The sequence below is a fragment of the Dermochelys coriacea genome, chromosome 1 (assembly GCF_009764565.3).
Source record: "Dermochelys coriacea isolate rDerCor1 chromosome 1, rDerCor1.pri.v4, whole genome shotgun sequence".
Taxonomy (NCBI): Eukaryota; Metazoa; Chordata; order Testudines; family Dermochelyidae; genus Dermochelys; species Dermochelys coriacea.
Window position 1 is genome coordinate 288593037 of NC_050068.2, and position 26682 is coordinate 288619718.

The following is a 26682-nucleotide window of genomic DNA, read 5'->3' on the forward strand; positions in this document are numbered from 1 at the left end:
CAGTCAATTTTCAGACTATAGTTACACTTACAATCCCTGCACCCATTTTTTTTTTTAACTTTTATTCAATTCACTTTTTAAGTTGATAGCACACCATGTAGTATAGACAAATTCCAGTGTCTAGTTCAAACATTAGGATGTCTTTTGTAAAGCCCAGACAGCAGTCAGCTACCTTTTAGGTCTTACATAAACTAAGTTATTTTTGCAAAGATTTCTTAACCGTTGCTATTGCCAGTTCAGCTGCACTACCACCAGGGCACTTGAAGTTTAGAGAAGGTGTGGGTTGTTGATGCAGGTTTGGCACCAATTCATCTTGAGTTGGTTTAGAATACACTATGGTAAAAACACTGGTAATGACGGGGGCTTTTTTTCCTGGTAGAAGAGCTGAACTAATTATACCAGTAGTGGAAAATGTTTAGAAAAAAAATAGGTGTAGACACAGCCTTCAGGGAACATGATGATAGTCTTTTTATTAAATTCAGATCCACTGGAATAATGGTATTCTGTCTGGCTGAGAGTTCCAGAATACATAAAATCTAACCTACTTTGCACAGTAGTAGGATAAACAAGATTTTTCTCGTATGCTGCTCACTGTTTTACCCATTTTAAAGCCCTACGGAGTAGGCGATGCATCCTTCAGTAATGAGGTCTGGATGGAACTCTGTTCAGTCCATCATATCTGTTTCTTGACAAACCAGCTTTTGCCCTCTGTTTTGCTTCTCTAGCAAGTATGAAGAAAATCTGAAAAGTTTGGGGTTTGGTTTAAGTTTTCTGCTTATTTTTAAACATTGGAAATACAGGTTATAGTGTACCCAGGAAGAGAACTGGAGAATTAAGTAAAATTATACATTACAAGAGAAGAGACAGTTGAGCAAATGAAGGAGTAAGGAATTTTTAGTTACACTATCTGAAACATTTTTTTTATATATATATTTATCTTCAGTGGTGAATATATATTTTGGAGAACAGTGTGTTTCTAAAGATTCATCACACCCGCCCCTTCAGTTACAGTGTGCTCTTGCAATATACATCTGAGGGCCTCCAGCAAAACCAGACAGCCACATGTGACAAAGCTGAGATTTAAGGTAAAAAACAAGCAGAAAAAATGAAAAATTTGAACAGGGGAAAAACCCTCAAACCTTTTGTAAATCACAACGCAGCAAAAAAAGAGTGCAAGCCAAGTTTTCTAAAAAAATCCTAAAATTCTTCTCAGGTCACTTTTAGAGGCTTTCTTACAAAATAATAAAAGAAATACAAAAATTCCCCCTACTTTAGTGCAACATTAAAGATGTACCATATTTTTTAAATTTCAGAAATGCAAAGATAAGATTTATATAGTAGTATTAACTTAGCCACCTTGCATAGGTGTAGTGCTGTTTTATTCCTGTGGTTTCTTATTAAATGTATAGTTTTATGTTAAATATATTCCATAAAGTATATAGGATGTATGATGTGGCTGAGTGAATGTTGCAGTAGGAACCTGAATATTGGCATTTCCAGGCTTTGAGATTTTTTCAAAACATGCAAACTTAACATTGCTGTCTTGTAGAGTTTGCATTAAATATGTGTATGAGAGCTTGTCTACATGTGTGTTAGTGCGCAACATGCGGGTGTGCACTAACTGGCCATAGACCCTGCTGGCGTACACTAAAAGTTCCCTAGTGAATAGCTGGCTAGCCAATAGTACTGCAGAAAAGAATTGGGGGTTATAGTGGATCATAAACTGAATGTAAGCCAACAACGTGATGCAGTTGCAAAAAAGACTAATATAATTCTGGGATGCATTAACAAGAGTGTCATATGTAAAACACAGGAGGTAATTGTTCCACTTTACTGAGCATTGGTGAGGCTTCAACTCAACTGGAGACTGTGTCCAGTTTTGGGCTCCACACTTTAAGAATGGAGGGGAAAAATTGGAGATGGTTCAGAGGAAAGCAATAAAAATGATAAAAGGTTTAGAAAACCTGACCTGTGAAGAAAGGTTAAAAAACTGGACATGTTTAGTCTTGAGAAAAGGAGGCTGGGGGAGACCTCAGAACAATCATCAGATATATTAAGGGGTGTTTATAAAAAGGACTATGATCAATTGTTCTCCATGTCCGCTGAAGGTAGGACACGATGTAATGGGCTTAATTTGCAGCAATGGATATGTAGGTTAGATATTAGGAAAAACTTTCTAACTATAAGGGTATTTAAGTTCTGGAATAGATTTCTGAGGAAGGTTGTGGAATTTGCATCATAGGAGGTTTTAAAAAACAGATTGGACAAGCACTTGTCAGGGATGGCCTAGGGGTACTTGGTCCTGCCTCAGTGCAGGGTACTGGACTTGATGACTTCTTGAAGTCCCTTCCCAGCCCTATATTTCTATGATTCTATCATTTAAAATGTTTTTTTTTTTTTTTTAAAAAAAAAGGCTAGTGTGATACAGAATTTGCATTTGCAGAGGTTGTTTAGTTTGTTAGTTAAAATGGTATTTCTAAAATTATCTTTGCCTTAGAATGAAAGGAAAGAAACATTCCTAAAGCCAGCGGGTGATTCACCAAAACAAGGAAAATCAGAAACGGAACAGAAACCACCCAAACAAAAAAATAAACAACATATTACTCAAAAGCCCCGCTCTTTACATACAAGTCTTGGGTATGTATATATAGGAAAACTGAACTTAGGTATTCAGCATCCTAATATTGTGAGTGGTGGTGAGCATTCATCATTTTGACATTGGAATCAAGTGCATTACCTTAGCATATCTCTTGTCCATATACCTCTTTTTTTTCAACTTCATACTAGCATTGGCATTGTGATTGTGCTTGCTGAGGATAAACCAAAACACTGCATCATCCTTCACCAGTTCACGCTGGACCAGTGTAGTGCTGGAAACAAAAGCAGGAGTTTGGTTAGTTCTCCCAGTCCAGTCCCCTATTGCTGCTGCTTATCTTTCAGTGACTGCTTTGAAAATGTAGTCTGCTAACTCAGTCACCTGTCAACCTGCTCACTTACTGGTTGTATGCTGGCCTTGAGGTACTTGGTTGTTCTCTGCTCTGTCCTGTCCCCGCCATACCTCATCATAGGACGGCACACAAGATTAACATGAAAACTTTCCTGAGCCATAGAGTCACCTGAAAAACATGGAGAAAACTGAGTTAGTCAGATGATGCTATGGGTATTGCGTACACCTTCTGCCTCTCAGCATTACTTACATTGCCAGAATTTCCTTGGCAGTCCATACATTTTTTTAATGTTTTTTTTTAAAGCAGCAGCTCCTGTGCTTCTAAGATCTGAAAAAGAGAAAGAAAACCCCAGAAAATGGACATTAATCAGAAACCTACAATCCACCCCACCACCTTCATTCTCTAGTAAATCCATGTGCCTCCCCATTGTGCTCCTTCACCCACTTGTCTTCTTTAAGGTTGTACTGGAATGGGGTGGCTCAGTATCTACTGTCTAAGCCTGGGTCACTCCTGTCTCTGGATCTTGTAAGATAAGTTTGTTTTGCTACAAACCAAGAAAAAACACAAAGGCAACAGATGCATTTATTCATGGAAAAATAAATGAAAATAAAATGAGATTAGGCTCCTTAACTCTTTGATTGTCAGTGTTTCGACTTTCAGGCTCAGAGTCAGTTTGGCAATGGCTTTTGAGGGAAGGCTGGTGATCCTCTGCCATGGTATCTGCTTTCTGTAAGGCTGTAACTCCTGCCCTTCATGATTCTACAGTGGCTATTTGTGCAAGACAGAAGCATTCAAAGCAGTTACTAGAGCAAACCCAAATTGTGAACGCATGCAAACAAACAACACTCATCTATTGATAGAAAGAAACTGCATCTGATATGTGTCAATACTTTGCAGTATATACTCCTGAAACAGAATGACTAGTGTGGATGCTCTGCAGTGTTGCTTCTTGAGCTGGTTCAATCACACCATCATTAGTAGAACATACGGGACCAAGTTGTGTCAGTTTCAGGGAAGGGAAAACAGGATTCTCTTTGTCCAAAAGTTAGGAGAGATGTCAACTATGAATTTTTCCTCCATATTAATATATGGGTTAATTTTACTTTTGCCTTTTACAGTCTGTATTCCTGAAGAGATGTTGGACAAAAGGGTTATTTCAAGTTTATGCTGAAAATGAAGTTAGTTGTATTTTGGGCCAAGATTAAAAGAGGATGATTGAAGTGCTCAGCAATTTTTTAGGTAGACAGAGCTAATTTCAGTATATGTTTATATGTTTCGCATGAGGGGAAATGTGTGAAGACTAATTAATTTTAGTAAGTGCTGAGCACTTTTGAAAATCACACTACCCTTTTAGGTGCCTAAATATGGATGAGCCTAACTTGAGGCACATGTTTTTCAAAGTTTTAGCTTTGGAATTCATCTTTAATTGTCATGCAGCTTTTACTGTGAAAGAGCACTTATTATATTTTTGTAATTATGAAATTTGTTTTTAAACAGTCTCCTAGATGATAAACAAAAAGAAATAAAATTTTACTGTTTCCCCACCCACCCCCCAATGTTCTAGGAAGGTGAACACTGAATATAGATCAAAATTTTTGTCTCCAGCTCAATATTTATACAAAGATGGAGCTTGGTCATGTATCAGGAGAAACATACCAGATCAAGTGAGTATCCATATAAAATTTTCTAAACATTCTTTTAGGGCCCCAGTGAGCAAGGTGCTGAGGGTCCTCCTCTCCCATTGAGGGAATTCAGGATTCACCCCCTTTGTAGGGGGACCAACCCCAAGGTACTCCATTCGATCAAATCCTTGCAATATCCTTGTGTGGTCCATGGGGCAGGCATTGTGACTCCACAGTGGGACTTCTGTGCCTAGGACATGCTGAGAAGGTAGGGTCTAACTAGTTATGACCAAACCAGAGTGGAAATGTAATTGAGATGGTCTGTGGGAAAGGCCTCTCATTCTGAGTGTTTGCAGAGTCAATGTCCAGGGAAACTAATGCAGAGGGAGTGAAAAGGAATTGTATTCCAACCCCTTGCTTCACTTGCTATACCATGCAAGTTTACTTTGCTTTGTTGAAATAAAGATACGTTTTGCCTAAATGTGTATATATAGTATTGTATGGGGAACTAATTTTGTAGTTTGTTGAGATGTGTCATTGTAAAATTTTAGAACAACTGAACCTCATAATAATTACTGTGAAACCAAACTCATGAGGACCTAAGAGGACTAAAAACAAACAGTATTTTTTACTTTTGGTATGTATTAAACCTCAGCTTAGTACACTTAACATTTTAGGAATTTCTAAGTTATTGAGCACACTCTAATTGCAAGTGTTATGGAAACCTTTTGCTTTTAAAGTGAAATACCATTTTCTCAGATGACGACTTCCCATGCCCCTAGGATTTGAGATATTGTGAAGGTAACACTCAAAACTCCAGGAAAGGAGTTTGAGCTAGTGTGTGGCTGCAAGGTGACCCAAACTGGTTATGGGGTGGGTGAGGACAAGGAAATAAAATGTTTATCTACTAGAATCTTTTTTCCTACTACTTTTTAGTCTAATCATGCAGTATTTATCAAAGTCATGGATGAAGTTGCTGTTAATGGAGAACTACTTTGTGCCTTATCAATAGTGATCCTTACTGGGGTGAGGTGGAGAGTTTTAGGAGGTAAATGCGTGTGACCTTTCATTAGGGAGTAAGAGAAATGAGCAAATTCCCATATTCTAGGACAATAGACCTGAGTTTCCAGTTGAGCCTGGCCTTCCCCAGGAGATTTTTTGTTTATGGGGAGTCACAGAGAAAGCTAGTTGGAAGTCACATGGGAATGAAGAGGTTCCATGATGAAGTATTCAAAACAAAACTGGTAGGATTGTACCCTCACTCACTCACTCTTCTCTCCACCAGATTCTCTTTTACTTATGACAGTATATTTTTATAGTGTATACTTCAAAAGTTGTTTAACTTTCCCTTTCAACTTCCTTGACTGGGCTCTGCCATTTAGATTCTGATTTGTACTTCACCTGAGAGTATATCAGACTAGCTGTGCATGTAGACAGAGCAGTATATAGCTCTTAGAGCAGGAGTGCAGCAGCACCCCCTGGCTTAAAGTGGTTTCCATCATATACCCAGTTTACAGTTTGGTTCAATGGCTTTGAGCACTCCCGCTATTAAAAGTGTTCCAACACCACTGTTCTAGAGGGGTGTTCTCATCTTGCTGGCTCTTATTACTGTGTCTGACTAATATCCTCACACAATGAAATGAGAATACAATATAACTCTTTGTCTCTGAAATAGTTTCACTAGGGAGGCTTGCAGTTATTTTTATTATACCTTTTAATTAATTAAAAATGAGTTGAAGTAGTAAAGGCGGAAAAGTAAGTTAAAGCTGGGAATTTACCAAGCTTCAGGAGAAAAGGTACAAGAAGGACTTAAAACAAGTTAAAAACTCTTATGGACCTGATCTTTGTTTCTCCACTAGTTTTCTGTGAGTTAAGGCCTGCAAGATCAGACCATATGTGACAAATAATAAATAGAACCGAATAAAATATTTCAGATACATTTGCAATTTAAAAGAATTCCACCATCTGAGAAATAGATTTCTGCAAATCAGTGAGACAAATATAAATCCCTACCTGGAAGAAAAAGTGAAGCTATGATCAGTTAAATAAAAAATCCTAGAACAATCCCGCTCCTTTTCCCAAAAAAAGAAAATAAAAAACAGTGACACAAATGTGCTTGGCCCTTCACAACTTAGCCCTTTTCTGCCTAGCTGATTTTGTAATTTATCACACTGTCATCCACCACTGTCATTTTGCCAACATCACTAGCTTTTACTGCCCACCCTGTCAGCTTCTCCCTTCAACCACCATCCTGCCTTCTCCATGCCATCCTGGATGCATGTGGAAAGGTTCCATGAAAAGAGCTATACAACTACTATCTTAATTCTATCATATCTCTCCTTAAGACTGGCCTCTGCTCTGATATCTACAAAACATTGCTTGCTGATCATAGCTAGATAGGTTCCCGCATTCCTCTTACACTTTTTAAATTGCAGGTAGAGGTAAAGTAACAAAACTGTGCCAGTCACGCCTGTATTTATTTCCTTAAGTGTTATATCTCCATTCCCAAGCCTTTGGTCAGATCTATACTCTGAAGGTTTTACCAATATAGTTATATCAGCAAAAATAACGAGGAGTCCTTGTGGCACCTTAGAGACTAACAAATTTATTTGAGCTATTTATTTATAACTCCTCGTTATTTTTGCTGATACAGACTAACATGGCTACCACTCTAATAGTTATATCAGTATTCTGTTCTGGCAACGTGCTCCTAGAGCGGACGCAGAATAAAATGACAAAACTGCATTTTTACTGGCATAGTCATTGCAACTGCACCTGTATTTCCCCAACAAGGGCACCCACTCTCAGGTTTCCAGATCCCCAGTTGATGCCTTTCTGGTTGAAGACCTGCATCTCTCTCCCTCCTGACAGGGGTATTTCCAGCATACACAGTTTTCTGCCTTCACTGAATTATCCCCAGCACAGACAGGTTGCTCAAGGACACATGCTTGCTTTCTCTTCAGAGACGGTTAATAGATATAATTGCTACGTTATAAGGTACTACACAGCACTTCCTATGCAAGCCTACTTTATTCTTAAGATAAAAAACATTACAGAGAAAATATATTAAAAATAAAAGAACTTAAATGCATGCTAATAAGTTTACCAGAGTTCACCCTAACATGGATTCTGACAGGAGCAGTCCTTCAACCCCTTACCCAAAGGGACTGCTTGTGGCTACAAGTTCATCACAGCTTCAGTTCAGAACAAGCACCCAGATTTATGAGGCCTCAGTAGATCCAGTCCTTTTAACTCTTCCCAAAGAATAAGGGCCCTCAGGACGAAGAGTCCTCTCTCTTTGCTGGATAAGGAAGAAGGCCATGAGCCAGTTTAAAACCAGGGTGTTTATCCAAAAAGCCTTTCTTTGTCTGTTGTTCCCTGGAGAATCCAGTTTGAATTAGTATATGTACATCTTACCAGAGAGGTCGCCTGAAGGGCTGATAATGGAAGAAGTACATTAGCATCCCCCTTCCTGCTAGAGAAGGTACATATAGTACCACAATAGCACATACACAATTGCATTGTTAATACAGTGAAGGAGGGAGGAGGGATAGCTCAATGGCCTGCTAAACCCAGGGTTGTGAGTTCAATCCTTGAAGGGGCCATTTAGGGATCTGGGGCAAAAAAAACTGGGGATTGGTCCTGCTTTGAGCAGGGGGTTGGACTAGATGATCTCCTGAGGTCCCTTCTAACCCTGATATTCTGTGAAGCCCAAAGGTACTAACCCTAATTGAATAAGGTTTAACCAAATTCAAAAAAGTTTCTTAATTCAATAAGATTTACTCAAGATATTGTCAGTCGGCCACATAGCTTATTCAAGCCTCTCCTGAGCAAAAGTGCAGTTTTGCTGGTATAACTGTATCTACAGTATGGGGGTCCATGCCAGCACACACGTCAGTCAGGGGTTCACACATCATCACACCCCCATAAACTAAACTGTTTTTTCACTCTTTAGTAATTTAAACACCTGAAGCTGTTCTCAAATTTTGCAAAAGTGTTCACCTATGAACTGAAACCACACAATTTCAGCCCCAAAAGAGATGTTCTAAAGCATGTGAAAACAAGGGTTATAACAAAAATCTCATTATAGCTTTAGCTATAGTGACTGCTTCCAAGAAACTGTTCTAAAACATTTTAGAATGGTAGTGGCAATTCTTCAACAAAAAAACTTCAAAAACAGACTCCCAACGTGAAGCTGCAGAACTGGAATTAATTTGCAAACTGGATACCATCAGATTAGGCCTGAATAGAGACTGGGAGTGGTTGGGTCATTACAAAACCTAAACTTAATTTCCCCAGTACTAATTTCTCCCTACTGTTACTCACACCTTCTTGTCAACTATTTGTAATGGGCCACTCTCTTACCACTTCAAAAGTTATTTTTCCTCTCTTGGTATCCTGCTGTAAATTGATTTATCTCGTTAGACTGACCTCACACTTGGTAAAGCAACCCCCATCCTTTCATGTATTTATACCTGCTCCTGTATTTTCACTCCATGCATCTGATGAAGTGGGTTCTAACTCATGAAAGCTTATGCCCAAATAAATTTGTTAGTCTCTACAGTGCCACAAGGACTCCTTGTTATTTTTGTTCTAAGATGTATTAGTAAGGGTTATTTTTCAGCAGTAGAATAAAAATTGCCTTGAATTATCCTTTTAAAAAATTAATGTGAGGTAATTCATAATCACAGTAGGACTGTCTAGGGTCTGTGTCCTGCTGAGATAATGCTAGCTCCTGGGTCAATGAAAGAGCTTGGTTGTTTTTTGTACTTCACAATTCACTGGAGGCAGAGCATTCTCAGTATGCCTTTCCTCCCCCTGCAGAGTCCTATTGCTCTGAATTTATATCTGCCTGTTATAGTTCAGCCTATCAACTATCATTAATTTTCATCCCTCTGCTTAAACTGAATAATCTTACAAATGTCATTGTATTATCAAGCATGCTGTAGTCTTAAATGACAGATTCTCAAAGAATAGTTTGTTTGTTTTCTAAACTGAGAGGCCCAGTGAGCCAAAGTCTGCAGTTAACATCAATGCAACCCCAGTGAATTTTCACTCCTCTATTCATTTGTCTTCACTATGATTACATGGGTAAAACAGAAGGCAGAATTTGCCCCCTTAGTATAATTCTTCCAGCGGATAAACAGAGAAAACTAATATATGAATGAAGGGTAAATAAAATAAATTAGTTGAGATTTAATACAAAAGCATGCCTGCTCTCGGCCATTATATTATTCTCCTGCATTTCCGTTAACCTTTTTCACGAGCTAGTATCAGTATAGCAATAATACTGCTGCTATCAGGCACCTTGTTTAATTCTTAAGAATATAAAAATATAAGCAAGATTTTTTTTATTAGCAAACAATGTTTGAGTGGAGGGCAAGATTGTGTGTGTGTGTGTGTGTGTGTGTATGTGCGTGGTGTGTGTGTGTGAAATGGGGGAGCTCTCACAATCTAATTTCTTAATTTTGTGAAAATACTTTTAGCAATAATATTATGGCATTATAATGACTAAAACTAAGGGGTTAAAATGTTTATATTTTAAGACCAAAAGTAATTTCTTACTGTTCTTAAAATGTATGTTTTCCATCTCATACCTCGATGTTACAGTGACTGGTGTCTTAGCATGAATGCCGTAGCTATTGATATTATACTAGCATCTACAGGCCCCTTGCAAAATCAGTTCCCCATTGTGCTAGGTGGAGTACAAATGTATAGCAAGTGTCAAAGAACTCACAGTCCAAGGTCCTGATCCTGCAAACACATTTGCACATGCTTAACTTTATACATATGAGAAGATCCATTGACTTAAACATCCACCTTGAAGTATTCAGAAGTTATGATTTAAAAGTGATCAGTTAGACTCAGATGCTTAAATGCATCACTGCAAGAAATGCAAAATATTGCTAAAATATAACAGATCACAACATTTTTGTACCTAATCTCTAGGAGGCAGCATAGCGCTACAGTGACAGTTTTACAATGGTTCACACAGTAGTTATGTTAACGTGATGTCGTAGAAAAGAAATATTAAGACTGTTTCTGTATTCCTCCCCCTAGGAGTCTCAAAACATCCTAAATTACATGTGGTATATGGAGGTTGGTTGCACCTAAGTTCTTGTTTTAATGCTTGGAACAATTACATGGTTTCTGAACATTGACGAAGAAATAGAATCCAGCACTAAACTTGTCCATAGATGCTGCATAATTTTTTCATGCTTATTGAATAAGTGATCGGTAACTATGCATTAGCTTGACTGCTCAAACACATGCTTTCTAAATAAATACATTTGCTATTTTGGCTTAACTTTTTGTTTTGTTGCTTTTATTGCACCTTGCAGTATTTTTGCTGTGACTGGTCCTGTACTGTGTGTAACATGCCTTTCTACTGTAATTAGCATTAGCAAGTGCAAATAATACTTCAAAATAACTTAACTGATTTTTAAAATATCAAACAAATGTACCCTGTGACATCTGTATGTGCAGGTGAAAGAACTTCGAGAGAAAGCGGAGGCTTACAGGCAACGAGTACAGGGAACCCACTTCTCTCGGTATCATCTGAATCAGATTCTTTCAGATAACAACAGACTTTGGGACGTGTCCTCAAATTCCAGTTCAGAAGAAACCATTAGCAACACCATCAGAGCTCTAGATCTAGCTGGGTAAGGTGCTTATCCTGGATGTGAAGGGAATGTAAAATTGTAGCTTTAAAAACTGAAATTTTTAAAAAGTAAATTGAGATTTAACACAACTTTAAGATCCCTAATGTTTACTAGACTTTGCATAAATATATTTAAAGCAGATGGAATGTCAAATACTTTTCTACTAAAATTTTATTGTAATGTGTTGAGAACCCAAATAAGAAGTTTGATTTCATTTACTGAAGGAACAAGATAGGATACGCTCCCCCGCAGCCTGCTTCTCACTTGGCAAGCAGTCCTCACACATTCCTGTGTAGGTTCACCAGTGTTTTATTTGTTATTAGGGGTGCTAGAACAATTTGTATAGTGGGGGCGCTGAGAGCCACAGAACCAAACTATAAACCCTGTATATAATGGAAAGCACTTCAAGTCAGGGGGTGCGGTAGCACCCTTACTTCCAGCACCTATGTTTGTCATGTACAGCTGTGTGCATAGGTGTGCATACAGGGTGTGCTGGGTGAGCCCAGGCACACCCTAATGCAGGGGTGGGCAAGCTCGTCCTGCCTGGCCCGCCTGAGCTCCCATCCAGAGAGGCTTCCTGTGTCCCTGCCTTCCCTCATCCCCTGGAGCCTCAGCGCGTTGTGTCCACGAGCGGCCCTGGACAGCGGCGTGGCTCCGGCGGGACCTGAGCTCCTGCCGCTTGGAGCCGCATGATAAGGGGGCGGGGCTGCGAGCTCCTGCCGCCCGAGCAGCAGGAGCTCAGGTCCCGCCGGAGCCATGCTGCTGCAGTGCTGTCCAGGGCCGATCTTGGACGTGGCGTACCAAGGCTCCAGGAGGTGGGGGAGGTGAGGGTAAGCGGCATGGTAAGGGGGTCGGGGCAGTTGGATAAGGGGCAGGGAGTCCCGGGGACAGTCAGGGAACAGAGAGTTGGGGGGGTTGGATGGGACAGAGGTTCTGGGGGTGATGGTCAGGGGACGGGGAACGGGGGGTTGGATTGTGGGAAACCCGAGAGTCTGTCAGGAGTCGGGGGAGTGGATAGGAGTTGGGGCAGTCAGGGGCCAGGGAGCAGGGAGGGTTGGGTCAGGGGACAAGGAGTAGGATAGGTCGGGGATTCTGAGGGGGGCAGGAAGTGGGTGGGGGCCAGGGCCAGACTGTTTGTGGAGGCACAGCCTTTCCTTCCTGGCCCTTCATACAATTTTGGAACTCCGATGTGGCTGTTGGGCCAAAAAGTTTGTCCACGCCTGCCCTAATGTCTCAAAAAAAAATAAAGTGGCTTTGCCGTTTTAATTTAATTGCATGATATGCTCTATATAGAACACCCGTGTTCGCTCGCAGCATGCATCCCCACTACTGTGGTGTCACATTACCATTGGTCCTCCCCTCCTCCTCCAACTACTATTCTAGAAAATTCTTTGACCTATATAAGCGGCCGCGTGAGGCGTGCCCAGCGCAGTGTCTACAGTGTTTGTAATCTTTGTCACGTGTACTCTACTGAAACAGCATAACAAGCCCGTGGCTTTATGTTTTAATTCAATCTTATGATACCCCCTTTTAATTTTAAAATATGGATCGGTTTGTTGTTAAGATAAGAAAAGGAGCAGACAAGCTGTTCATGTGAAAGAGCATTTTCGAAACTAGCACATGTAAAAAACAAACTAAGAAGTACAATGTTCCAACAGCGCCTCGAATCGCTTGTGATTTTGTACTATGAACAAGAATTGGCTTCGTCAGTTAATTACAATGATGTGATTGAGGAATTTAAGTCAGTAAAGCCTGGTGAGCGACGTCTCATTCTCTAGGACAAGAAGATGAAGAAACCTTAATCTGTTTTGGTCAATTTGGGTTAGCTCATTATCTGGTTACAGTCAATTTTCATGATCTTTATCTTTATCTTTGTATACGCCCAGTTATCACTACAGCAAAAATTTAGTATTTTGTGTGTCATTTTTTAAGTAAAGTTTAGTTGTTAATTTAAAAAAATTAAGTTAAGTTTTAATTTCTTTAGTTTGTTTGATGAATAAAAATAATGTCCTTTATGATTGAGTATTTAATAAATGTTCGCCTTAAAAAAAAATTCCCTGGGTGCACACCCTAATGAAATGTGCTGCGCATGCGTATGGTTGTGTCTCTGTAGCATAAGACTTTCCCCAAGCTTCACTCTTCTCTCTAGGTACAAGCTGGGGGTGGAGGAAAGAAATCTCCTCTCTCTGGGATCCTGGGCTGCTTTGCCCTTCCTTTTCCCTCTCTGTTCCTGTCTCCCTTTTAACCATCCCCAGCTGATGAACTAAATACCCTTGTTAACTGATTAATCACCCAGTCCTTAATCAATTATCTCCTAATTTTTTTCCACTGAATGCATCTGATGAAGTGAGCTGTTGCTCATGAAAGCTTATGCTCAAATAAATTTGTTAGTCTCTAAGGTGCCACAAGTACTCTTTTTCTTTCTCCTAATTTAGCACACGCAGGGAAGTTTACAGAGTGCTGAGTTAGCCGTAGGCTACTCCCACTCTATCATAACCCTACATTATGTAAATTTTGTCATGCCTACATACATTTGTATTGGTGTTTTTGTAGAAACAAATCAATAGGCTTGTGATTAGCAGATCTAATCCCACTGCACTTCAGTTTCTAAAATCAAGAAAAAGCAATTATGTATTCACATTTTTTTGCCTCTGCCCCTTGGAAACCATAAAGATGGATTGAACAGATACTAAATATGTCATTTATTGCTAATAAGTTTGAGACTTTTATTAATAATGTTGTATAGGTAATTATTCCTAAACCAAAAAAAGCAGTTTGGTCACCTCACATTAAATCTGATTGTTCAAAACATTGTATGGGATAATATATATACAACACACTTTCTCCCAGGCAGTGTCTTGGAGGCACGGGGTTAAGAGGGGAGGGAGAATAATTGATCTATTTGTGTAATTGTAGCCATAATAAAAGCAAGATGAAACTTAAGTGTTTATTACACCATAATGTCTGATACCAAATACAGGGCCAGATTTTCAAAACTGTGTGGTTTGTTTTTGTGCAAAATGGATCTTTGTACATTTGTACACACTTGCATGCACAGATGCCTGACTTTTATGAACAATTTAAAGACCAAGATTTTCAAAAGATGGAGCCTTAAGATAGGCTCTAAAGTCTGTTTAACTCCAGCCTAATTTTCAAAAGTGTTCAGCATCAAACAATTCCCATTGACTGAGGTCTGCTAGGTGCTCAGCACATGTGAAAATTAAGTAGGTGCTGAAGTATGGACTTAGAAGTCTACTGTAAGCTCCTTTTTTTTTTAAAATGACTGATTAATCTGTATTCATTTTAATAACTAAACTCTTAATTTCTGACAAGTTCTTGAATTGGATGTATGCAGTTTATGGAGACACATACGTAGTAAATTGGAAAAAAACAAGTGAATATTTGGTGAGTGAAACATAGTTTGCTTTGTTTCATAGAGTTCCTGAGAAACAGATATCTGCAAGCCAAAACATACTACAACAGCCTGACTCAATAGAACAGTCTCAACAGAACAATACAGAGAAGTTAGGCATGTCAGATGCTTCCACTGTACCAGTCAGAAGATGTCTAGCTTGGGGTGAACAAGACAGTACTGAACAAGTGGAAAATCAGCCACCAGGATTAGAGGAAGATGAAGAAAAAGAAAATAAACAAGAGTCAGCAGAGGCTCAGAAATTGAAAGAAAATGATAAGGATCCTACTGTAGACAACAAAGTAAAAGGGTACATTTTAAAATTTCATTGTCTGTCTTCTTACCTTTCCATGCTTTATGGAGTGATTTAAAAATAAACTAAACTTTACATGCTAGTGCACTTAACAGGTAATTAGCTAGGACACTAGTTTGGCAAGAGTCTGTATGCTAATAATTAGCAACAAGTGTCTTAAATTTCAGAATAAGAGAGGATTTGTTTCTTAAACCAATTTCCTTCAGAGGTGAAGGGCAAAATGGAGGAAGAAATAGACCCTGAGCTGCTTCACAGATTTGGCTCAGCGAATGATTTCCATCAAAGAAAATTAGATTTTAGTAATGCAAAACTTTTTTTTTTTAAAGTGTAATTTGTAGAAACTAAACACAAAATACTATTTTGATTAATATGAGTAAACTTAATGCATAACGTTTAAAATGTTAAAAGTTGTACAGAAGGCCACTCAGAGTAGGCAAGTGATAGCACAACATATAGCCATGTGGAAAACTAAAATTAGGAGTCTGCTTCAGACTCAAATTGAAGGATTGGTAGGACTGAAAGGGTAGTCTGTTTTGTCACTGTTGAATGGACTGCATAATATAGTGCTTAAGAGTATGTCTACACTGCCGATGGAAGAGTGCCTCCCAGTGTGGGAAGACAGACATGAACTAGCTCCGCTCAAGCTAGCACACTAAAAATAGCAGGGTGGCATGTATGTACCCAGAGGATTAGACAGGACTGTACTCAGGTGGCTAGCCCAATCCACTCCCCATGCCACTGCATCCACACTGCTGTTTTTAGCTTGCTAGCTTGAGCAGAGTTAGTGTGTCTATCTATGTGCACTGGGAAGCACCCTCCTAGCGGCTGTGTAGACATACCCTTTGACTTTTTCAGCAAACTTGAACAGTGTTGATGGGCTTTGCAGGAAGCTGTGTCCAGATCTCCCTGGGTGTGGTTTCCTGTTACAGGGGAGAGGGAGGGAATTTGTTGGTAACCTTGGAGTTCTGACAATGCCTGGGTGTAGGAAAAAAGAGTAGGAAGATATTTAGAAATATCAAGGACTTATTTCTGAGTACAGTATTTGGCAGTCAAGTTGCCCATGTTTCCTCTAATTACAGTTGAGTTCCAGGCCTTTTACCATGCATGTTTTACAAACTCTGTTAGTAACACATGATATTCAGTCATATTTTCTATATTAGAAAATACTTTTATGACCCTCCATCAATGTAATATCTGAGGATCTGTGTCTTTAACATATTTATTCTCACAACGCTCATGTGAGGTAGAGAAGTGCTGTTACCTTATTCTACAGATTGGGGACAAATAGACTAAGTGACATGCTCATGGTCATACAGGAAGTCTGTGGTAGAACAGGAACCAAGGCCAGAGCCCTAACCACTAGACCATCCTTCCTCGTTTTTGCAGAGAAAATGCCTCACTACTGAAACCTTCAGCAGATAGGTCAGATTCTTCTTCAGTATCATCAGGAAAACATGGCAGGCTTTCTACTCCAAAGTTGAAAACAATTGGTGGAGCCCAAAGAACTCACCATGATCTTACCACGCCAGCTGTCGGTAACAATATTTAAAATGAAAAGCAACATTTTGAGGGAATTCATTTATTAAAAGTTTTTAATATAACAAAATATTTTATCTTCTGTTACTCTAGGAGGTGCAGTTTTAGTGTCTCCATCTAAAGTGAAGTCCTCATCGCCACAGCAGATAAAGAAAAAGTCTTTAGAAACACAGTATTCTTCATCTAAACAAGCCTCAGGAGAAAGAAAATCCAGAAGGGTGAGACAAAACAAGCATTTGTCAATATGCAGTGTAGAAAAATACAGATATCCTTTTTATGTCAATTTGAATAATAGTTTTAAGCTTGTTTAAGGATTGGGATGTTCCAGTGTAAAATTTTCAATATTATCTGTGATGGAGAGTCTGATAGTCATAGGCGCCAACTTCCCCGTGGGTGCTCAACCCCCCTCGTGCCCCCGCCCCTGCCCGCCCCCATTCTAACCCCTTCCCCAAAGTCCCTGCCCCAACCCCGTCCCCTCCCTGCCCCTATTCCAGCTCCTACCCCAAATCCCTGCCCCAGCCACATCTCTTCCCTGCCTCCTCCCCTAAGCATGCTATGTTTCCACTCCTCCTCCTCCCTCCCAGAGTGTGCTAACGCTGCCAAACAGCTGTTCGGTGGCGGTCAGGTGGGAAGCACTGGGAGGTAGGCAGAGGAATGGAGATGCAGTGAACTCAGGGGAGGAGGAGGAGGAGGTAGGGCATGGGGGGAGCTTGGCTGCCAGTGGGTGCAGAGCACTCACTAATTTTTCACCGTGGTGCTCCAGCCCTGGAGCACCCACAGAGTCAGCACCTATGCCGCTAGTTACGTATTTTTGTTAAGCAAAGGAAACTGAAGGACTATGGGAGGGAATGCTGCATTATCTCCCATATATATTTCTGCTTGGAAGTGTGCGGAGTCCAGCAGGAAGCCTGCTGCCAAGAGCAGCTGATCTCCCTGCTACCCTTAACCCAGCTCATTCCTGAAGTCATGCAGAGCTCCAAATTCCATGAGTTGGGTAGAGAAATATGCCACATTGGTGTCACTCTCTCTTTCCATTGTTTTTGGAATTTTCTGCTTCATTTTACTTCAGATTTGATTTCTCTGTACATCCTAGCATAGATGTCAAAAAGGTACTAAGACAGTATTTAGTTTCACAGGTCTTTGTGGCTTATAGATTCTAAGGCCAGAGAGGACCACTGTGGTCATCTGGTCAGGCATCTTGCATAACAGGCCACAGAATTTTCCTGAATTAATTCCTATTTGAACTAGAGCATATTTTAGAGAAACATCCAGTCTTGATTTTAAAAGTGTCAGGGATGGAGATTCCATTACAACACTTAGCAAGTTTTTCCAATGGTTAATTACCATCAGTGTTAAAAATGTACGTTTTATTTCCAGTCTGAATTAGTCTAGCTTCAATTTTTGACAATTGGATTTTGTTATGCTTCTGTATTCTAGAGCCCATTGTATTTTTGTTCCCCATGTAAGTATTTATAAACTTGGATTAATTCACCCCTTAGCTTTTTGTTTAAGTGAAATAGATTGAGCTCCTTGCGTTCCAAAAACTTTCACAGTCCTTAGTCACATCACTTCACAAGCAGGTGTGTGGTCTCAATTTCTAAATATGTATAGGATTTCACTGCAGATTTCTCCCAATGAGGTAGAATATATAGTAGAAGCAGGAACACTAATTGAAAATTTTTTTTAAATTCAGAGTTCAACTTTTGCCCTGGGTAATAAGCCTCAGTCTGAAATGACAAGTCAGCTATAACTATCCTATGTCTTCAGCTTTCCTATTTGGCTACCCACTAAAATTTATTCATAATCATAATTCCTTCTCTCTTTATATCCTTCTCTGTTTTCCCACATGGATATGAAATATTGGTTGTTCCCTTTATTCAGGATTTTCCTCAATATCTAATAGTTGGTATTTTAACAGTATACAAATATTATTGCATCCTGTCTCCCAATTTCCTGGTTGGGATACCTAGGATCCTGTCACTGTAGCAATGTTCCTGGCTTCCCAAGTGTTCCAAACATCTTTTAGTTGCTGGCTGTCTTTTAGTAGTGTTTTAAATCCTTTAGGGGTTTTGTGACTAAGTTAATGCTGTTTTATTGTTATAAAAGAGTCAGCCCACTTTTCAAAGTCCTACATTGGCCTTCAGTGTTAATAATACCGAGCAATTCATAAACGGTAACCTTCACAGAGCTTCTCTGAGGTAACTGAGTATTAATCCCCATATTAATCTCATAGTCCCATTTTGCAGATGGGGAATCAAAACACAGAGATTGTGACCACAAAGTTGTTGTTAGAGGTAGGATTAGAAATTCAGGAATCCAACTACCAGGCTTTTGCTCAGTCCATTAGTTTGTACTGGCTCCATGTTTTCTCTGCTCCTAGAGATGGTAATGGAAGCTTGGAAGTGATTTGTTTTCCAAAGAAAAGAATCTGACCTGGTATTGTATGTGAATGCACACATGGCCTAATAGTGCAGGGCCAGATGAAATTGAGAAAGCAGTCTAGTGCTTTTACACATGTGCAAAGCCTTTTTTTGGTCATGTTTAGATTATCCCTCATAATGTGAGCTTTGCTTAACACTGTCCCAAAGCCTTAAGTCACTTGCCTGGCTTGGAAGCTCCAGCAAGACACAGCCAACAGACAAGACAAGACCAGCTGCATATGCCTCTGAACTTGATGTTTGATATAACTCAAACAAATTTTCAGTTTTGTGTATAAACTAATAGTAGTCTTTTCTATGGTATTTCAGTTTGAAGGGGAAGCAGAAGCTGTATCACTACTTGCCTCCCAAGCTGCTGGATTGAAAACTTTAGATCCTTTGCCTCTGAGGAAGGATTCTTGGCCCCCTGTCAATGCTGCTGATGAAAGAGCATCTCCCACTTCAGCACATCCAACTACAGCTCCTATGCAGAAATCAGTCAAAAGCGCTACTCTCCCCTCCTGGAGTCGCATTCAAGGGACTCTCAGGGATCCAGAGTTCCAGCATAATGGTTGTTTTTTTTTAAATAGGATTTTTCCATCCACTTAGTTTGTATGGTAATTGCTATCTTGCAAATGTGCAGGGCCCAAAATTTTGCGACTTCAACAAAGAATGACTGCTTATTGCAGAGAAACTCTTTTGTACCAGCATGTTTCATCTTGCTAGAACAACTGTACTATTCTCCACCTAAATGAGATACTGCTATGGGGAGATCTGGCCTTTGTTCTATGCTTAGGTTCCAGTATCTGTCTGTCTAAGAGAGCTTTTTTGATTTTAGTAAGGAATTACGTATACCTCAAATAATTGGTTCTGTGTGAACAGTTTTGTTATCTCTTCTATAGGTAGCAGGGGGAAAACCTAGTACATATTCCTTTAGGGTTACTCAACAGATGAGCAATTGGACACCTACACAACAACATCATACCACTCTACAGTGCACCCTGTGTGGGGAGAAGAGCAAAGACAGTAGGCTAGGTGTGATACAACCCTTATTTCCCTCTCTCACCATAGTTTTCCAGGGGGAATCAGCTGAAAAGCTGAGGCTGTGATGTTTACATGCCCTTTTATGTGCTGTGGAGCACCCACCTTTGCAGGGCTGGGATGTTCAGGAGAGAGTTGCTGGCAGACGAAAATCTGTCATCATAGTCCCATCTGTGAGGATGGTCCTGGCCTCTACAGAATCACCAGACATCTATGTGGATTTTGAGAGAACTGTAGGTTTTTGAGGACCTTTGTGTGTGGAGTGTGAGCGAAGGGGACAATCCAGCCTTCTCTATCTTTAAAAGGTCTGTTGGAATCTCAGCAGCATTTCCTGGTCCCTGTGGCTGTGTCTAAACTGCACAGTAAATCCATGCTCTAACTCACATTTGAGCCCAAGCCACCCTTCCATCCTCACACAAATCAGTGTGACTTAGATCGGCAAGTACTCAGGACCCAGATCCTAAGGCCCTGCTAGTAGGGTGAGTCAGAGCCCCGTGCCTGCTGTGACTTGGGTCCAATCCTTGTCATGTTGCAGCGTGGATGCAGTTGAAGCCAAAGACCAGAGTCAGAAGGTCTGCATACTGCAGTATGGATGTGTTAGGACAGTTGAGAGACCTGGGTCCAGGCTCACAATGCAGTGTGGACACTCAAGCACAGGACTGTAAACATCCAGTCCATAAGCCTGGGTCCCACAGACCCAGATTTACAAAGCAGTGTACGCATACCCTGTGTGAACTCTTCATTAGAGAAGCAATTTGGGCCAGAGTGGCTCAGAGTAGTTTTAAACGACATAGTAACCATACTATGGTGACATCTATGTGATAAATAACAAAACCCCTCAAGCACTTAGATGTCAAAGTGAAATTTATATGCTTAAATCCGAGTTCCACAAAACTTTAATCACATGCTTAAGGTCTGCTCTTGAAAAGCACACAAAGTCCTTACATCTTCAGAGATGGATAAAGTAAGGTAATAGTTCCATTTTACAATGAAGCAAGTGATAAACAGGTTTAGTGAGTTGCCTAAATCCAGAGAAAAGTCACTTAGAGCTGGGATTAGAACTAGGGCCATATCCTGCCTCCAAGTCCTGAGTGCAAATCATTAGATCTTATTTCACTGTGTAACTACAGTAACTGCCTCCAAAGATGCTGCCTTGAAAAGTATACAGTTCAATACACTTATTCCATCCTCATCTCAGCACCATTTTCAGGGTACTGTTATAAGAAACTTATTACAATGGGAGTTGTTATTATGGGAATAAGGGAGTCTCAGTCCTGTAACTAGCAAGTATGCAGTATCCTAATTATAGTTACATGTTTAGAAGTAATGTTCTAAATAGTTTGACATGAAGTGTCATCCCATATAGAGTTCTGATGCAGAAACAGCTCTTTTTAATGGTATAAAAATAACACCTGTGGTCTTTTCTCCTAGGGAACATTGCGAGTCCAAAGATGAGCCATTTCCAGTTACCACTGCAGGAAAGAAACTATAATGATGAAGGTATTTTTCATTCTGAAATATTAAACGGTCGTATGGATGACTTCTGACTTTATCTGCATCCCAATGGGAGATGGGTGTATACAAGACATAATGCACCCATCCCATACGTAGACCAGTAAAACTTTTATGCATACCCAGATCATCATATCATCAAAAGAAATCAAAATATTTTTCTCTGCCCAGTAATCTGAAAAGTTAAGTACAAACCCTATGAATAAACAGTGAAATGTCATTAAAAATGAAACAGATCATAACTGTGGTTCAGTATGGCTAATACAAATATTTGTTCCAAACTCAGATTTAACTACCCCTTTAGCCCCCCACATTTCCACAACCCTTTCTGCTTTCTGGTTCAAGCCTCGACTACAAGCAAAGTACAAAAGTATTATGCCTGAGGGCGCTTTGGTATTTTTAATCCAACTAGATAGAACATAGAAGTATTTGTAATCTTATTGGATATCCTGTTCTCATGAGAATTTGAATACAGGCTCTATGTATTCTCCAAGAGAGCTTTCAAAATTGAGTGTCTATGCCAGGAGACTGCCTCTCTGACCTGATGCACATCTATAGTGTCATTACAGATTTTGTTACTGCTCTAGCAAGATGGTCACTATCAGGAACAGTATTAGATTATCAGTTTTCCAGACAAAGAGAACAAATAGTACTGTGACTTTTCAGAAATCAAACAAAACTTGACACTACATACCACAATGTGCTGTGTTTTGTGTGACTTTAAATCAGATTGTTTAACATTTAGTACCATCTCTGGAACTTCCCTTAGATCTTTGAAAGCCTTTGGTCCAAACATTCTTAAAATAGGTTCCTAAATTGCACGTACAAAAAAATCCCCTTTATGAGCAAACTGCTAATTGTAGCTGTGTATATAAGTATATGGTTGGGCTTTCAATGCATTTGAATGCATAACAAATTTATACACTCAAAATGCCTGCATTTGAGTATAATTGAGTCTATTTATGATAGCTCATGCTTTGTCACTAGTTTTTAGTAACAAAGATGCAGTCTGGTACAGTGCTGTTATCTAAAATGTGTGGTGAGATTGTGGGATGCTGCAGAATACTGTTGAATTTCACAGACTTTATGCAGATATACAGATGCTTTGCTGAGCAATTTGCACTGCCCACACACTTTCCAGCCAGCTGCGGTGACTAAAATAAAAAGAATTGCCCTGATCCTCAGCTACAACCAAGGAGCACACAATGCATCTCAAGGCCAGGGGGGAGGGTACAGAGGAGCTTTAAGCTGCGCTTGTAGGCTAGCTGTGCAGCAGCTGGAGTCTGGTCCCCTGGAGTAACTGAGAGCAGCTTGAGGACAACTCTAATTTACACGAGTTGCCATAAGTGCCAAGGAACCAATACAGCATCCAGGGATTACTAGAACACACGAACCAAAACCACACCAAATATGCTGGGGAAGGGGAAAAAAGCATAGGAGTTACTGTGCCAATTCTGTACTACTGGAGGATCATTTAATGCTGTAAAGATTGGGCACAATGGCTCTAGTTTTCAAAGGAGAGCTCACTGCTCAACTCCCACTGCATTTCATTGGGAATTGAGCACCTAATTTAAAAATCCCAGTCAGTATGCTTGTAGCTTTCTAATTAGCTTCCCCTTCAACAACAAAGCTATCAATAATTTAGAAGTTTGTTTGTATTTGATTTTGTAGCATTCATGGTCATAAATGGTATAATAACTTTTGTATTTGAGAAGTCAGCCACAGCTGTCTTAATTGTTTAAAATTTATGTCTGATCTGTGGATTTAGTTATAGATTTGTTTTCCTTGTTGCATGCACTCACAGATGACAGATTGTCCCAGATCTCTGCTCGCTCTGCAGCCTCTAGCTCACTAGCATCTCAGATTCTGGAAAGAGCTCAGAAGAGGAAAGAGAATTTCTGGGGCAAGTCGTAGTGTGTTCCACCAGGGAGTCACTGTTTTGTACAATGATGTATTTTTGTTGCACAGTTTTGTGGAATTTTTTGGGAAATTTTGTATTTTGGGCCTTTCATATACTGGTAAAATGGCCTGACCTGACAGGTGTCAAACATTTGACACTTCTGTTGAAAGATATAAGCTGTGGGTAGACAGTATGTACTATTTTACAATAGCCTGCTTTTAATCTTTCTGTTACGGCATCTCTTGAAATTGACAGTAATTATTTGTATACAACTTGTTTATGATTTCTAAAGATGCTTTACTAGAAGAATATAGTACTACAAGAATATAGTACACCAAGAACAGTATTATGGGACGATACCATCATTCACCTAATACTGTACCTCAGACATTTTATTTCAAGCATAGCTGAGTTAGGAGATAGTTATGTTAGGGGTTTGTTCATAATTCTGTATGAATTCTGAATATGTACAGGACTGTGTTGTCATGAAATCATTTAGCAGTATCTGACCCTACTACCAAAAAACCCACATTTAATATTTCAACAAATGTGATGTAAAATATGCAACACATGTTGAGGTTTTGGTTAGGACTCTAGGGTTGTTCTAGTTAAAAATAAATAACTAAAAAAACCCCACACACTTGTTTCTTGCCTAGAAGACTTTGACAGCTTACTTTATAGGATCACTGTTAGCCATGTCTGGAGTATCCATATGGATGGCTCTACTGTTAAGACCAGTTTTTAATGTTGGTTTCAGATACTAGGGGGTAAACCTTCATTTCAAACACGTATATAGTTACCCTCTCATACTCCTCAATTGCCTCTTCTAGTTGTCTGTTTTTGGGTGAGTGAACTACTGTAATGATGGTCACAGCTAAAATTGATTGTGATTTATGCTGATGGCCTATTTTTTTCTTTTTAATTGACAAAAGCAAGTTACATGAAGTAGGTGAAAATAATTGCTTAGCCATTTAAAAAAAATAAGTTAATGTTCGCTGTTTTTAAATATTTGTACAATGAAGAATTTGAATTTTGTATACATTTAAAAATAAAAAAAATCAAGTTTGCCTTGTTTCTGTTCAGCTTATTGTACCCAACATGGGCAGTAGTTTGCCTTCGAGAAGGCTACTGAGAGTCAGTCTCAGTGGACCTGTCTCTTCCAACAGACAGAGGCAGCTGTTCAGACAATCTCTGTGGCCTTCTGGAAGACAAGCTGCTGCCCTGGAAGAGTCCAGAACTGCTCTTTATAAAAATTCAGTTACTCATACACTATAGACAAGTTGCGGAACCATGATTAACTTTATCCAGAGCCAAAGACCATAGTCCAAGTTGAAAGACCAAGGCTTCCTCCGAACTGGGCCCTTACAAACCAGCTTGTTGCTCTATGTTGGTATCAGGATTGAGCTCCTACCACTATAAACAAGATGAAAGAATCTTTTATACAACTGTTAACCACAGAAGGGGAGGTTGTCTTAAAAAAAAAAAAAAAAAGTTTCCTCAGCTGAATGATTTCCTTTAGAAATGTTTACCCTTTCCTATCAAGCTCTTCATGCCCATTTCACAAGGACTCAGATACCATTTAAAATGGTGTTGGTTGAAAATTTTCCAGAGTGTTTTTGATAGAAAACTGGGTTTTTGATAAAGCAAATTTTTCTTTAAAAAAATTCCACCCAGTCTTTTCATTTTTTGCAAAATGGAATGGCTGGAACCAGAAATACTTATTTGGAAATAGTGCTGTAGTGCCTTAGGGATAGGGCCCTATTAAATTCTCAGTCCATTTTGGTTAATTTCACAGTCATAGGATTTAAAAAAATCATACATTTCATTATTTCAGATATTTAAATCTGAAATTTCACAGTGTTGTAACTTTAGGGTCCTGACCCAAAATGGGGTTGTGGGGTGTGTCACCATGCCTCTGTAGGTAACAACTTAGAATACCAAATTTAGGACAAGCTGCTGGGGAAAAGGGCAGACACACCCCAATACTGGTGGTTATTCTTCCATGAGATGTACCAAACCAGCAAGAAAAGTAAACTTCTGTCTCACCACATTGGCAAATAAGTCAGAAATGCAGCCTCTTTAGGTATTCCAGGCCTGGATTCAACACCCAGATAGAGACTTCATGATGAGTGGTTATTTAAAATCAATTTCGTCAAACAAAAGGTTCTTTTAATCCCAAGAACCAGCCGTGCACCCAGGTCAATATATAACTCAGATCCTATCCAATAATCATGCTGTTGCCAATCCTTTAGTATCTAAAATTTAAAGGTTTATTTATAAAAAGAAAGAAAGGTGTGAGTTAAAATTAGTTAAAGGAATCAAATACACACAATAATTGTGAAGTTCCCAAAGCAGACTGTCTTCAGGACACACAGCTCACACAGCTTCCACCTTCCTGGGTCTGAGCTCGGAGCACTCAGCATCCTTTGCCCCTCCGTGTGCTTCCCACAGCGAGTCCGCCCAGGTGGGCTCCTGGGAAAGCCAGAGGGTCCTGCACCCCAACTTTGCAGTCAGACGTGACTCTCAGCCAGCCAGCAAAACAGAGGTTTATTAGATGACAGGAACATGGTCTAAACCAGAGCTTGTAGGTGCAGAGAACAGGACCCCTCAGCTGGGTCCATTTTGGGGGGGCAGTGAGCCAGACAACCACATCTGCACTTCACTCCATGTCCCCAGCCAGCCCCAAACTGAAACTATCTCCAGCCCCTCCTCCTCTGGGCTTTGTCCCTTTCCTGGGCCAGGAGATCACCCGATTCCTTTCTTCTCCAACCCTTTAGCTATCACCTTGCAGGGGGGAAGGGCCCAGGCCATCAGTTGCCAGGAAACAGGGTGTCAGCCATTCTGTGTCCAGACCCCTGCACACACCTGCTCTCTAGGGCTCTGCAACGATCATACACCCTTATCCCACCACCTAGATACTTAAGAACTGCATAGGGGAAACTGAGGCACTCCCACAATATTCAGAGGAAACATTAAGAACAGTCCCGCGTCATCACACCTCAGTCTCTTGTTTAGAATGCTCCCATTAGTATAAGTTCATAGTCCAGAGGTTTGGGCAGGAAAGAGTCAAAATGGAGATGGGCCTTTTATAGCTTCTGTCAAGTGAAGGGAATCCCATTGTTCTCACTGGAAAATTACAGGTAACAAGATGCTGTTCGGAGTCACATGGGCAAGTCATATGTCCATGCATGATTTTGCTTAGTCATAGCAGAGGCCATCACAGGAAAGTCCACTAAGCGTAGATAGGCATCTTCCATGGTCCACTTAGAGTTAAGTGTTCCTTGATGAGCCTTTTAACTTGAATAGTCCCAAGATGTGC

General features: G+C 39.9%; 1 protein-coding gene across 10 annotated transcripts in view; it reads left to right on the forward strand.

The window, feature by feature from the left end:
- MDM1 (Mdm1 nuclear protein) overlaps positions 1–26682 on the forward strand; it is a 44680-nt gene that overhangs the window by 7644 nt on the left and 10354 nt on the right. For 3 of the 10 annotated variants that reach the window (XM_038419332.2, XM_043493693.1, XM_043493712.1), the window contains 10 exons: positions 2498–2637; positions 4513–4612; positions 10631–10669; positions 11057–11232; positions 14670–14954; positions 16344–16492; positions 16587–16711; positions 19241–19481; positions 21383–21451; positions 23268–24430. In XM_038419332.2, coding sequence (XP_038275260.1) covers positions 2498–2637; positions 4513–4612; positions 10631–10669; positions 11057–11232; positions 14670–14954; positions 16344–16492; positions 16587–16711; positions 19241–19481; positions 21383–21451; positions 23268–23377 — 1434 coding nt within the window. In that variant the 3' untranslated portion in view covers positions 23378–24430. Of the gene's footprint in view, positions 1–2497; positions 2638–4512; positions 4613–10630; positions 10670–11056; positions 11233–14669; positions 14955–16343; positions 16493–16586; positions 16712–19240; positions 20314–21382; positions 21452–23267; positions 24431–26682 lie in introns of those variants that run through there. The other 7 variants (XM_038419339.2, XM_043493698.1, XR_006274707.1 and 4 more) reach the window with 6 other exon arrangements.